The following is a 14,658-nucleotide window of genomic DNA, read 5'->3' as shown; positions in this document are numbered from 1 at the left end:
TTGTCATAAAAGTATATTTCAGCAGTGATAATATATTAATAAATTTTTGTTTATTAGATTTCAACCTACATATTAATTTAACACAAAAATATTTTCGCAACAAAACAAATGTTTCCAAATTGTGAAACATTATAAGAGGCTGCTAAATATCATTTTAATATCGTTACTTCGATACAATTCTAGTATCTCCAGCTCGGTGACATCTGTTTACAGACGTATACAGTAATTTTTGTCATCTTTGCATTTATTTAGTTCATATAAAATTATAATGTAAAGAGACTCAGTATTTTATTTCGAAAATATACGTGGTATTTTGTCCTGTGAATCTCGCTATTTATTAATTACAACAAACTCAAAGGAATTACAACCGAACGAAAAACAAACCATTCAGGGACAAAGACAAGTGGCCAAAATGATCACTTCAAATTTTGTGCGTTCTACCTGCTGCATTTCGTTGGTCTTTTTGGCGTTTTGCATAGCCGACTCTGCCACCGATGAGGTAAGCATTGTTACTTCCTATTTTGTTTTATAATAAAATATAAATTCGAATTTTTATACTTTGTTGGCATATGTTAGTTATTGTTGCATGTGTGAAGAACTTTTATGCGTATGTGTGTGTGCATATGCGTTTTGTTAGGGTGGGGAATAATGCTGTTGCGCTATTGTGGCAGAACTGAATTTAACTAGCAACGTCAGTACTTATATGGGGGGAAAACTGTAAATTTGAATGTAAGGTTCTGTGTCCTACATATTCGGCGGATGGCTTATTAAATAGTAAATTGAATATTTTTGCTTTACTGATTATGTGCTGACAAGTCTGAGCTTGATATGAGTATTGATTTTATATACGCATTGTAAAACCAAGAAGAAGAAGTTGTTCATTTGTCGGATATCGGACCACTATAGCATATAGCTGTCATACAAACTGAACGATCAAAATTAAGTTCTCGTATAGAAAATTTTTTGATTTAACAAGATATATTTACAAAATTTGGCATGGATTATTGTCCAAATTAATGCTACAAAATCCGAAGATATTTTCCAGTTCAGACCTCTATAGCATATAGCTGCCATATAAACTGAACTATAAAAATCTAATTCTTGTATGGAAAACATTTTTATTTGAGGAAATATCTTTACGAAACTTGGCATGAATTATTGCCCAAGGCAACGCTACAATATCTGTAGAAATATTTGAGATCGGTTCATTATAGCGTATAGCTGTCATACAAACTAACTGATAGGAAATCGAAAACTCAATAAACAACTTTATGTGTTTATATATTGTATTTCATTACAAACTAATTAAATGTGACTGCTGAATTTTCAGAATCTCTCAATACAACGCTATTTGTCCTCAGACGACACAAGTTTAAGCACAAATAAGCGCATTCAACAGATTATGCAGGGCGGCTCAGCGGATATAAGTTGGCCACAACCACCTAAATTAAAAGCGGAAAAAATCAACGTGAAAGAGGAAATAGAGAAATTAAATACAAGTGAGTCACTTAAGTATGTCACACTTAATATATGTTTAATGTATTAACAACTTACTTGTAGCTTATGTGTATCAAAGTGCTTGGCCAGCTGATGAGCTGAAATTGGGTTCCGTGAGTGCGGTTAGCTTTGACAAGGAAGGAAATGTGGTTATATTTCATCGTGTCGATCGTCTTTGGGATGGCAATACGTTCAACAACCGAAATGTCTTTCAACAACGAAAAAAAGGACCCATACGCGATAATACCGTCTTGGCATTAGAGCGGAAAAGTGGTCATGTTGTTTATGGCTGGGGAAAGGGCTTGTAAGTTGCAATAGAAATGCAACTCCAACTAACTTTACTAAACAATAATGCTTATTAATTTCAGATTCTACATGCCACATGGTTTGACCATCGATCATGAGGATAATGCTTGGGTAACCGATGTGGCGCTGCATCAAGTTTTCAAATTTGGTCCACATGGCTCTAATGATAAACCGCTGTTGACTTTGGGTACTGCTTTTATACCAGGCGTAGGTGATGCAAAGTTTTGCAAACCCACTTCCGTTGCCGTACTCGAAAATGGTGATTTCTTCGTGGCAGATGGTTACTGCAATGCACGTATTTTGAAATATGATAAAGCGGGCAATAAAATTCTTTCATGGGGACAAAACTCATTCTCTGGTGAGTCGCTACATACGTAAACATTTTATGTAATAATATATAGTAACAAAGATAATATAAATGTAGGCATGTCCTTCGAGGTGGCGCCAAAGAACTACTTTGCCATTCCGCACGCACTCACGCTTGTGCCCGAACAGCATTTAATTTGCGCAGCTGATCGTGAAAATGGTCGTGTACAGTGTTTCTACTGGACCAACGGTACATTCCATTCACAATATCATAGTCAAATTATAGGCGATCGCTTGTTTAGCATGGATTATACGCCAGTGGAAGGTAAATAGACATTACAGCTTATAAAATAGTTATCTTTTATCAAATTATGAAACAATAATTAATAATATAAATTGTTAAATGTTTACAGGCGGTCAACTTGTCGTTGTTAATGGACCAATCGGTGAGTTGGGCATCAAAACGCTACCTTACAATGAAGTACGCGGCTATGTAATCAATATGCGCACCAAACAGGTGATCTCAAAGTTCGGTCCTAATGATATGCAATTCTCAAATCCACATGATGTGGCCGTCACCAAGGATGGCAATGAGATATATGTCGCCGAATTAAATCCGATGCGTATACATAAATTTCTACATAAAACCGTGGCAAAATCGTTGCCTTTGTCAGCTGCAAAAACAACTACGGTTAGCAATAGCAATTCATTAAGTGAAACCGGTCCCGTATATAAAGTGAATGAAATTTTGCTTAAATCTAACATCACCAACACAGACAATCCAGCGCTAGCTGAAAGCGCATATGAACTAGACCCAATCTCATCACTGATAGCCTCAGAACATCGAGTACAGACCACAGAGAAAACTCATCATCCCGGTGGCGCAGCCATACTGGTAGCGTCACTAATGTTACTTTTTGCTTCGCTAACATTTATGCTGGCATTTATTATAGCACGTCGACGCAAACGAGGTAACGAAACGTTAAGTGTTGGGCCACCTAGTGAATTGGTGTATCGCAAATTGGTCGCTTCCAGTCAAAATGTTTGTGATGACTGCCCTTGATGATGCGATGTTGTTTCCTTGTTTCCTTTAGTGTTTCGATTTTTTAATTATACTTTATGTATGTATGTATGTACATAACTTTTATGTGTACATTTTTTGTTTTTTATTTCTTTGTATTTCTATTTTTATAATCTTCTATTTGATATTTGTTTATAATTTAATCTGGCAACTGTGCACTTTTGTGCAAAAATTTTATTAGTTTTTAAAAACTGCGACTAGGTTTTAGTTTATACTATGCTAATCTGTTATTTTTTAAATGTTTTGCTTTATGTGCTAGCGAACTTAAATTGTAAGCTTTAACTATGATTGACAGCTCGTAAATTTTTGTCAATTTTTTTTTTTAGCATCACCATCATGTACTTTTATTATATCCTTTATACAATTTAATGATAATAAAGTTTTTTTTTAAATATATTTCATAATTGTTTTATATATTATATATGTATGTATATATACATATATTTTTTATTTATTTTTTCTTTTTAATTTTTTTCTAATTAATTTTTTTCTTTTAATTTTTATTATATCTTTTAGTTTTTTTTATATCTCTTAATTTTTTTTATATCTTTTAAATTTTGTTTTTATTTATTTTTAATTTTATTTTTATTTATTGTTTTTGTATTTCTTTTTATTTTTTTAAAATTTATTTTATAGTTTTTTTTTTGTATTTATTTTTATTTTTTTTTTAATTTAATTTTATTTTTTTTTTTAAATTTATTTTATAGTTTTTTTATTTTTTTTCTTGTTACTTTTTTAAAATTTATTTTTTCTTTTTTGATTTTTTTTTGTTTTTATTTAATTTATTTATTTCTTTTAATTTTTTTTAAATTTCTTTTAATTTTTATTTCTTTTTTTTCTTTTAATTTTTTTATAACTTTTATTTTTTTAATTTTTTTTTTTAATTTTATTTCTTTTTTAATTTTATTTTTTTTTTTTTATTTAATTTTTTTTCTTTTTTTAATTTTATTTTTATTTGATGTTTTTTTCTTTTTTGTAATTCTTTTTATTTCTATTTAATGTTCTTAAATATCTTTTATAGTTTTTTTATTTATTTTAATTTTTTTGTTTCTACTTAATTTTTTTTCTTTTGTTAATTTTTTTTACTTCTTAATGTTTTTTTGTTTCTATTTAATTTCTTTTATATTTTTTTTATTTCTTTAATTTATTTTAAACTTTTTTTATTTTTTATCATCTTTAATTGAAAAACATTTTGTCATATTATAATAGATTTTGTAACCAAAGTGTGCGTAATATTCAATATTTGATGTATTTACGATAAGTTTCGATGAGACTGAAAGCTTCCAACTGTGTTTTCGTTTAATTATTGCCTCTACTTGTAGGTTGTTTGCCATTCGGCGTGAAGAATCGTCGTCATGCCTGGGATTTTCCGTCAAAGCCAGAAGGTTTCAAATTGGGCGGCCTCCTGTTGGATCGTAGCAAGCGTGGTGGTTTTGAGAAGCTCGATCAAAATGCCAGTGACGAAGAGAACGAAGCGTCTACAAATATGTTGACCAGTGCACCATTTGCTTAAGTACTTACATTGTATATATATATATATATATATGTACATATGTATGTATGTAAAATGCGCATTAACGCCTGCAAGCTTTATTGAAGAAATGAAGACTATCTGATTTCTTATGACGTCATTATATGAAATCTTATGACTAGGAGTGTAATTTTTTTTGATCGATTAAACTGCGTTCGCACGAGCACTCTTTTTGTCCGCCATCTTTATCGGCAAATTCTCTTGTGGTTTGATTCGGATAATTTTCTGTTTTTCATTTCATAACATATTTTCAAACTCTTGTACGTGTCAGGTACGCGGTGCACAAAGATGTTTTGATTATCCTTTTATTCACCCTTTTCTAAAATATTATATACATACATAGTTACATATTACAAAAAATTGATAATAAATTTCAAATCTCCGAACATATCATAAATATTCATTTGAAACCGAGCGCTGTTGCAACAATTGTTGTTACGAACAAGAACACAAAGCGCGCCAGCCGAGCACGAGCGGCACGGGCTCTTCGTCTTCGTTGTTGTTGTTTTTGTTTTATAATAGTATAGAGTTGACAGTCCTTGGCCAGTTAAAAATCCGAGTCCGTTCCGGTAACGTAGACCCGACTGTCGTGGAAACGAACGTCTTCGTCTTTCCTCGTAGTCTCCTCACCTACACAAAAAAATAAATAAAAAAATCGGTTTTGTCAACAAAAGAGTGCTCCTGTGAACACAGTCTTAGTGAACTTGTTTTTTAGAAGTGTATGACGAACGAATGGTACTTTATTTTAGAAATCAAAGTTATATACAGATATTTCGTGTCTCCTCAAAGGCCTTGGGAACTTTCCGGATGCTTATCTGTTTTAGCGTCAATTATGAGCTATGATGTGCATACATTTACAAAAATTAGCTAAAAAACTGCGAGATCACTAAAAATTCAGAAAGTTTCCATTTCTTTCGGAACTACCAAAATTTCCAACGGAAAGTTTTCAATCTTAAAAAATCCTAAATTTGTATGTCTGTATGTAGCATTAGTTTTCAGTATGAGAAATTTGTATATTTGTGATTAATTTATGTAAATTTTTAAGAAAACATATTCTCGCATTTTTCAAATATGCTAAGTCAGAACTAACTGTGGCCAAATTTTATCTAACTATTGTTGTACAAAACAAATGTATTTTAACTATTTATTAAGATGAGTTATATTGTATAGGAATATAATTATTGAACAAATATATTTGACGCTAAGTAAAAAAAAATAATAATATAGTCACCAATTTATTTAAATTTTTAATTAAAAATCATAAATTTTTTTTTTCATATTACAGTTATATGCATATAAGTCAGCAAAAAATAAAAACTACATTTTCAAAACACGCGCGTATCGAAGTCAAGTTTCTGTTTGCCACATCTATTTAAGGCATTTTTGGTCACTAATATAAAATGTCGCTTAAAATAAAAAAAATTCTAAATGAAGTCTATCAATTCATAAGCTCCAGAAGAGCTGCAGTCTGCTTCAAACAATTGCAACCACAACCAGAGGCACAAATGCTATGTTTCTGTAGAAATGAGAGAAATCGAAAAACAAACAGTAAATATAAGTTATATACAATATATATATTTAGCATTTTTAGGCTGCAACATACCTTAAACCACTGCAACATATGCACCATATGACCGCCATGACCACAGGCTAAGCACGCATTGGCTGCGCCCTTCACTGGCAAATTGCAGAGCTGGCAGAAAAGCACTGGACGCTGGCAGCTGGTGCATGAGGGTGTGCGCTTAATTTTATTGCAACCGGTGCACTCGGTGACGAATTCAACACCATGCGGTTGGTTTGGTGAGAACATTGTATGCTTTAGTATCTGCAGGCGTAATGCATGTTAAGCAAAATAAAATTAAGTATTTGCAAACTAATAACAGTTATATTACCAGCGAGCGTTTGGTCAGCAGTTGCCAGCCAAACAATATATCCGCATACACTTTCTTAAAGTGGTCGAATAACGGCATTTTCGTGCGTCTTATCAGCGAACATGAATACGAGTCGGAGTTGCAATATTTCGAGTCCACCCAGTCTAAAGAGTCTGACCAAGAATTGCTGCGCAATTGCTTCATATGCACATTGACCGTAAGCGCCGAATTAGATTTGGGGTGTGATGCATGATAATCGATGGGCAGCACTGTATGGTAGGGCGAAGTATTATGCAATTGTTGAAGTTTATTGGTGTGCTGGTAGCATTGCGTTGTGCTCAACATAAATTCACCTAAATCGCCGGCTGTTGAGGAGCATTTGTGAAAGAGACATGCCAACATAACAGCCGTCTGTAAATCGCCTGCGCTAGCAAAATGCATAATTAATGCCTCGAGTAGAAATTTCTTAAACGGATCTTTGTAGAAGAGTGTTTCGTATTTGGTTTCGTTCGGTATATTCGGTTTGGCTATCAGCTCGGCGAGTGTCCATATCGGCACCAAATCATAACGTCCATATGTTTCGCACACTTGCCGATTGCGACAACATGTAGCGCGCAAATTACGCTTGTCCAGTGAGAATTCTTTAGCCATTTCGCAACTGATATTCAGCAACTTGCAGGCTTCATATATATGTACGATGGGCGTGGCATTGGTTTGCTTTTGCATCGAACGATTTTTCGTATGTTTCGCACTCATGCGATCTTGTAGATAAAAGGAGGCATTTGAATCGCGATGCGTATATAGGACATTACCCAAGAGTACGCCACCGCTAATGGCGGAAAATGTGCGCGGTGTTGTGTTCTGATGACGTAATGTTAAGCGTTTGGTATTTGGCGCTTGCGCAAAGACGACCAAAAGGCCGGTAGTATTGAAATTAACACCCGATGTGCGTGGATATGGTATACAGGCGTCGTGTAGGGCGCCACTTAATGCGCCCTCCAAACGTGGCGACTGTAAGCGTAGTTGTGATTTGTCGGTGACACCGCCCACAGACTGTTTTCAGAAACAATTAGTTAGAAAACAAAAATAATAAAACAGCGCTAAATCAATTGCACCAACCTTTTTCATGGCACCCACCAATGCGCGCAGGCATTGTTCTACACAGGTGCGTGATTTTTTAACGCGTTGCAAAGCGTTCGTTCTGAGTGTCTTCAGCAGAACGGCAGACAGTTGTTCATGCAGTGTGGTGCCTTCGCAAAAGGAGAATTCGGGTCCAATATTCGGGCTCGGATATTCAGTTGGAAAAACTGTCTATAAGAAAAGAAAAAAAAGAAAAGCAAAGGAAAACAGGTAAGGAAGAACTAAGTTCGGGTGTAACTTTTACACTTGCAAGGATCAAAGCAGTCGAAATGCCTTCATGTGTAGCAAAACTTTATATTAAACTAGAAAAAACGTTAACTTCAGCGACACCGAAGCTCTAATACCCTTAACAGGGGCACAGCGTTATAAAAAAAATCTTTATCTTAATATTGATTGATCGGTGTGTATGACGGCTATATGGTATAGAGGTCCGATATCGGCGGTTCCGAGTAATGCGCAATTTCTTGGAAAAAATTAACGTGTAAAACTTTGTTTGCACTTTAAGGGGTCGTTGGCCTTTTTGTTTACCTTTGGTCAAGCTTTGTTTACATTTTGGATCAGCGACCCTTTGGTTTACATTTTATGGGGTCAATGACCCCTTTTGTTTACGTTATGAGGCCAATCACGCCTTTGTTTGCCTTTTGCCGAGTTCAATGACTCTTTCTTTTACATTTAATGAGGTCGATGAACGTTTTGTTTACATTAAGCTAAGTACACAACCTTTATTTACATTTAGCCAAGTTAACAAAATTTTTTTCACATATTGGGTCAATGGCCCTTTTGTTTACATTTTATGGGGTCAATGTTCGCTTTGTTTACACATTATGAGGTCAATGAACCTTTCGTTTACAAGTAGCTGACCGATCAAAAACAAGACCCTGTATGGAAAACTATCAGCTATTTGCGATTTTTCTTCAAAAACATTATTATTATTTTCTTTGTTGATTGAAAATATAAGAGTAGTAATTTGTTTACAATATTTTTTTTTTATATATTTGTTGTAATATTTATAACCTGAGCAGGGTATATTATATATATAGTTTTGAAGTCGCAGAAGGAACCATCGGAGACCCGTCTGAAACGGACGGACAGACAGTCACCCGGATTTCAACTCGTTTCGTCATTCTGATCATTTATATATAGTATAGTATATAACCCTATATCTATTCCGATTAGTTTAAGGTGCGGTACAAACAACCGTTAGGTGAACGAAATTATTATACTCTGTAGCAACATGTTACAAGAGTATAATAAAAATAAAAACCGTGTAAATGTGTTTAAAGCTGGTCAAGAAGACACTAACCTGCAACACCACCACGTGTCCACCAGCTGAAATCTTGAAGACTGCAAAACGCTTAATCGCATCTAATAGATCGACCTCTACATGAGGCATATTTCTATTTAGTAGCGAGAACTCATGATGCAGCGAGCATGTCGGCTGATCTGTAAGTGAACGTGCTATGCGTGTCTCCTCCTTACGCATTGGCGGTGGAGGCGAACGCGATAGTGTCGGTATTGTTAGACTGTCAGAGCTTTCTGAAGGCAATGAAGCGGCACCTGTACGCGTCAAACTCAAAGTGGGTTGATATAGAGATGACGAGTGTATTGGTTGAAATTTAGTTTGAGTGTCGGCAAAAGAGTCAGGTGTATCGCACACTTCATTGCTGTCGAAATCGGGTTCACAGAGTTTCAGTATCATATCATCAATCTTCCACACGCGTAAACTACGATCACGTGACCATGTAACTAGTTCCTAAAATTAATAACAAATTAAATTTAACATTTCAAACAATATTCGATTTTTATGAATGCATTTTTTTTTCAATTTTAGCAAATAAGCGTGACTTACAATCTCCGATGTGTTTTCACGATTCGGTCGCCATTCAAAATCTAGTATTACATCAGTATGCCCAACAAAGGAGCATACAGGATCCGTTTGTTTGTTATTACTCCATAACAGTAAACTATTCTCACCGCGTCCCATAGCAGGCACAACAATGCTAACCAAACCGTTACCTATAGGCTGTAAATAAATATAAATACAAATATTATTAAAAAATATATAAAAATTAATTATTAAAAATTATATAAAAATAAATTATTAAAAAATATATAAAAATAAATTAATAAAAAATTAATAAAAATAATATATTAAAAAATATATAAAAATAAATTATTAAAAAATATATAAATATAATTTATTAAAAAAAAAAATTAATTAAAATAATAAATATAAAAATACAAATGAAAAAAAATATAATTAAAAATACAATATATAAAAATTAAATAATTTAAAATTAAACAAAAAACTTTTTTTGTTTTAAATATATAAAAATTAAAAAGTGCATACATATATTTAAAAATAAAAAAATTTATATACAAAAAGATTAAAAAATAAAAAGTTAAAAAAATATATATAAATAAAAAAAATATATACATACATATATAATAATCAAAAAAAACGTAAAACCTCAAAAAAAATATTTTAAAATTAAAAAAAATAAAAAGAGTTATTAAAAACAAATAATAAAATCACTTACGGTATAACGCGCACGCCATACAGGCGATGACATAGTTATAATTTTCTCTGCACGCCGTGGATTATTTACATCGAAGTATTTCACTGTGCCATCTTGACTAGCAGTAGCTAAGCAAGTTTCACGCAAATGACTCCAATTAATGCCATGCACTCTGTGAGCAAAGTTATTTAATGTACGATTTATAGAAATAAGAATAAGTTTATTTTGTAAAAAAACCTGTTCAAATGAGCTGTGATATAATGTACAGGACACGAACCCTTACGCATATCCCATATGCGAAGATCGCCGTCATGGGCCGCCGCTAATAGATGACCCGAAACACGATTGAAACCAACTTGTGTTGCGCCAGCTGCATTTAAATTAAAGATTTTTGTGTTTAAAAGACAAAAAATAGTATTTAACGCATTGCACTTACACATGCAGACTGCACTCAAGGACAGTGTTGGCTTGCGGGGATCGCGCAAATCCCAAATGTGTGAAAATGTATCAATTGAACAGCTGACCAATAGATTGCTATTTTTGCTATGCCAATCAATATCGGTTACCATGCGTGTGTGACCACGCAATGAATGATAATGCTGCATGTCGGCAGCACCCCATGTAACAACATCAATGTGCTCACTGGTCTATCAAAGCGTAATAAATAATAATACATCTTTTCATCATTACCATAATAACTGTGCCATTTTAACTCACTGCGATCGCACAATATTCCTGACGATTTGGTAGTGTTGCAAATTCAGCTGCGGATACTTCATATTTTGAATTTCTTTGGAATTCACGTAGTGTACCATCATCCTGGCCGAGGCGTTGCAATGCCAAATGACGTCGACCTGCCAACAAAACCCATTGACCTGTATAGTCGACAGACATGGCAGTCGCCTGCAATTCTCGGTGTTCATAACACTTGTTGCTCTGCTGGATAATATGTGCATTTTCACGCTCTCGGCCACGGATACTATTGTTACCCGCTGCTGCAGATTCCGAAGTTGGTGACATATTTTTGTTGAATGGAAGATACCACTACTTTTATTATCCGTAAAAATAATGAACCTGAGGTGTTTTACAAAAAAAAAAAAAAAAATACAAGCTGAGTTGACTTGGCGAATTACATTATAGTTAATAACGAAATAGTCACAAATATTGAAAAATAATGTTTGTACACATCTATAAGTGTTGAAACGCTTTATTGTAATTAAATAAAAATCAAAACATTTCCCAAATTCTCAAAATCACCTATCTAGACATCTAAGAATAATAGAAAAACTTAATTTGTTTATTCTTATCAGCGTTAAACTATATATGAGTAAATGTTATCAATTTTAACGATATAATAAATGTATCGATATATAAAATGTCACTGATAAATTCTTTTTACCGGCACTGATACAAAGTAATTACCAATGCGAAATGCACGTGTAGTCAGTGATATTTGTTTACATATTTTGTAGTTCATAATTTTAGCCCATTTACAAAATGTTTAAGTTCGGATTTGATGTAGAAGTTGATAGCAACAATCCATTTGTTAATAAAAATTTAGAAAGCGAAAAGGAAGTAATAAACACTTCAAGGTAAAGAAATAATTATTTTTAACAGTGAAATCGATGAACATTGTACTTCTAGCAAGACTGATAAAAGAGAATGGTACAAAGCGGAGAAAGTTACAATTGGTGTGGAAACATTGGAGAATCTAGATGTTTATAAGTTGAATGCTACCACTTTGAACATAGCTGATGTTCCTATTCAACATATCGTCACAGGATTTCTGATTGAACATATAACATGTAATGCTAGTGATAATAAGGACATTGCTGAAGCCGAACAAACGCACTCTGATCTCATACCAGGTGTTTATGAAGGTATTTAGAAAGTTAAATAATGTGCTGTAGGCGATTATAATGCCTGTTAACTTGTCAGGCGGTGCAAAAATTTGGGAGTGTACCGAGGATTTGCTTCAATATTTAGCCAAAAGTATCAAACCGCAATATTGGGATGGAAAACGTGTGTTAGATCTAGGCTGTGGCGCTGGTTTACTTGGTATTTACGCATATAGATGTGGCGCTGTAGTGCACTTTCAGGATTATGTAAGTCGCATTGAACAAATATATCATTATATATATATACACTGTATAAGGTCAAAAGAAATTAATTTTCAACATCTTTTCTAGAATAAAGATGTACTAACACAAATTACAATACCAAATGTTATGTTAAATGTAGAAACACAGACAAAACCTGTGGATGAAAAGTCAAATGCTATTGAAACCGAAATGAAAATAGAAGAAAATTTTAATATTGAATTACTGGAACAAAATTTACATTTTTATTCCGGCGATTGGTGGGAATACGCGGAACTAACCACAAAAAGTGCAGAAGACAAAACAAATAAGTTTGACTATATTTTTACATCAGAGACTATATACAATCCGCAAAATCAACAAAAATTATTGGACACATTTTATGCAAAATTAAGCACCGACGGTGTTGTGCTAGTTGCAGCAAAAACATATTATTTCGGTGTTGGTGGTGGACTGAGACAATTCGAGGAACTGATTACTTCTGATAAGCGTTTCCAATGTAAAGTGGTCTGGTCAAGTGTGCAAGGAGTTGGGCGAGAAATATTAGAATTAAGATTCAAATAATTATTGTTGTATATTGAAATATAAGAAATTATAGAAAATCGATTGGAATTTTCTAGAATTATAAGCGTGTTACTGCCTTGTAAATGTGTATGTGTATTAAAAAAATAATATCTATTTGACAATAAGAGATTTTATTTTGAATTTTAAGAATTACTTCAATAAAATAAATTATGTACTACATGTTTAGTATATATAATAAAATACATACATAGTATATACATAAACAGAAATTAATAAGCTTAAAATTACACAAGCATCACTTTGAAATATGCAACTATATCGTGGTATACTTTTTCCGTCGATCCAGCAAATACCACATCATATTCGCAATTCAATTCGATAAACAACATGGGTTCTGCTTTGATTGATGGCATTTGAGAAATTTTTGGTGTAATTTTTAATGATTCCAGTACATCCATTGCTTGATCCTGCACCGAGTCGTAACTAGTTCTCAGTATGTTATTCGCCGCTTCTCTCAATTCAGGATAGAATTTTTTGAAATAGTTATGACGATCACAAATTAGCACACCACGTATTTCACCAGTACCGGATTCAGTGAGCTCACGATAAGTTTTAAATTTTTTATAACGTTCCGATTCAATGTCTTCTTGGGCGCTTTGAAGTGAAGCTATTTGCATACTTTGCTCAAGCTTATTTACATCCTATTATGCATATATATGATAAAACAAAAATATTTATTTATCACTTAATATACGTGTGTTATATCCCATACTCACATCAACAACGGCAAGTAGCATTTCATAAGCTGCTTTTTGGCGTGCATCCTTTTTCTTCTCCGATACACCATAACGACGAACAGAAGCAATTGTACATAGAGCTGTGAATTCTGGTGCGTCCGGTGTACCAGCCTGTTGTACTATTTCGAACGTTGGCAAAGGCATATTCTGTTGCACACAATAATCCCGCAATTGCACAACCATATCAATGGGTGGTATGCTTGCAGCGCCATCATCCGCTAATTGTGATGCGTCAGCAAGCCGCAATTTTTTTATAATAACAGCGGCCGCGTTATGTTTTGCATCACGCTTGGAACGTCCTATACCCACAGCGTCAGTTTCCATGAAGTCAATCTGGAGATTATTATAAATTAAATAGATATTCACATTTCAACGCCATTTAAAGTATCACCTTGCAACAAAAACTACCGTCGTCTTCGTCTAGATATTCATAAGTAGGTGGTGGTACTTTGTTTTTAGCACAGTATTCCTGAAGCACTGAAACAGAGGACTTGCCAACCATTCTTATTCTATCTTCATAGGTATTGAAGCGTTATGAATCTTTCCGTTAAATTCTTTAATTATGTGGCCTAAAATAAATAAATTTGTACCGTCTGTCTTCATCTAAAAGATATACACAATCGACTATAGTCGATAACAAATATTATTTTGGTCTAGCAACTTCAATTAGTTTTTATCATAAAGAAAAAAATTTAGTTTTAAGTGAAAGTAACAATATACACATATAATAATTTTTTAAATCATAAAATTCTATTAACAAAAAATGTAACTTAGTTTTTAAGCAAATATATTCAACATTACTATTATCACTACACATTCAAGTATGTAATCTCTAAATCTCGAAAAATTTCTATTCAGTTCGGGGAAGTCCCTTGTTATAACAATTAAAAAATTCAACATTACTCTTATTACTAGATATTAAAGTATGTAACTTCAAAAATAACACTCTTTTTTTCCGTTCCGAACCCGTTCGGTTAAGTTCCTTT

General features: G+C 33.2%; 4 protein-coding genes across 7 annotated transcripts; 2 read left to right on the top strand and 2 right to left on the bottom strand.

The window, feature by feature from the left end:
- Positions 1-72: 72 nt before the first annotated feature.
- Positions 73-4,727, top strand: Pal1 (Peptidyl-alpha-hydroxyglycine-alpha-amidating lyase 1). Of its 3 annotated transcripts, XM_036368501.2 has the most exons (8): positions 76-499; positions 1,331-1,499; positions 1,561-1,801; positions 1,866-2,161; positions 2,213-2,434; positions 2,523-3,004; positions 3,063-3,080; positions 4,513-4,727. In XM_036368501.2, the coding sequence occupies exons 1-8, from the start codon at positions 413-415 to the stop codon at positions 4,531-4,533; spliced, it is 1,536 nt and encodes a 511-aa protein (XP_036224394.2). In that variant the 5' UTR covers positions 76-412; the 3' UTR covers positions 4,534-4,727. The 3 variants fall into 3 exon arrangements, with proteins under 3 accessions (XP_036224392.2, XP_036224394.2, XP_036224393.2); XM_036368499.2 differs by having other exon boundaries at positions 73-499; positions 2,523-3,080; XM_036368500.2 differs by having other exon boundaries at positions 78-499; positions 2,228-2,434; positions 2,523-3,080.
- Positions 4,728-5,943: 1,216 nt separating this feature from the next.
- On the bottom strand, positions 5,944-11,593 carry Wdr59 (WD repeat domain 59). 2 transcript variants are annotated; one of them, XM_036368498.2, is made up of 11 exons: positions 11,509-11,593; positions 10,969-11,325; positions 10,688-10,898; positions 10,489-10,621; positions 10,273-10,423; positions 9,582-9,755; positions 9,036-9,485; positions 7,712-7,903; positions 6,614-7,645; positions 6,325-6,546; positions 5,944-6,237 (listed from the first exon to the last, which is right to left on the bottom strand). In XM_036368498.2, the coding sequence occupies exons 2-11, from the start codon at positions 11,269-11,271 to the stop codon at positions 6,160-6,162; spliced, it is 2,946 nt and encodes a 981-aa protein (XP_036224391.1). In that variant the 5' UTR covers positions 11,272-11,325; positions 11,509-11,593; the 3' UTR covers positions 5,944-6,159. The 2 variants fall into 2 exon arrangements, with proteins under 2 accessions (XP_036224391.1, XP_069963637.1); XM_070107536.1 differs by lacking the exon at positions 11,509-11,593 and having other exon boundaries at positions 10,969-11,486.
- A 69-nt stretch (positions 11,594-11,662) lies between these two features.
- On the top strand, positions 11,663-13,048 carry LOC106623586 (histidine protein methyltransferase 1 homolog). The gene is made up of 4 exons (XM_014243157.3): positions 11,663-11,843; positions 11,896-12,131; positions 12,190-12,356; positions 12,441-13,048. Exons 1-4 carry the CDS (start codon positions 11,749-11,751, stop codon positions 12,912-12,914), a joined length of 972 nt encoding a protein of 323 aa, XP_014098632.3. The 5' UTR covers positions 11,663-11,748; the 3' UTR covers positions 12,915-13,048.
- Positions 13,025-14,306, bottom strand: r2d2. The gene is made up of 3 exons (XM_014243159.3): positions 14,064-14,306; positions 13,652-14,005; positions 13,025-13,576 (listed from the first exon to the last, which is right to left on the bottom strand). Exons 1-3 carry the CDS (start codon positions 14,172-14,174, stop codon positions 13,160-13,162), a joined length of 882 nt encoding a protein of 293 aa, XP_014098634.1. The 5' UTR covers positions 14,175-14,306; the 3' UTR covers positions 13,025-13,159.
- Between the last annotated feature and the right edge of the window lie 352 nt (positions 14,307-14,658).

This window comes from Bactrocera oleae, chromosome 3 (genome assembly GCF_042242935.1).
Source record: "Bactrocera oleae isolate idBacOlea1 chromosome 3, idBacOlea1, whole genome shotgun sequence".
In the NCBI taxonomy this organism is placed as follows: Eukaryota; Metazoa; Arthropoda; class Insecta; order Diptera; family Tephritidae; genus Bactrocera; species Bactrocera oleae.
This window is presented reverse-complemented; position numbering and strand designations above follow the sequence as displayed.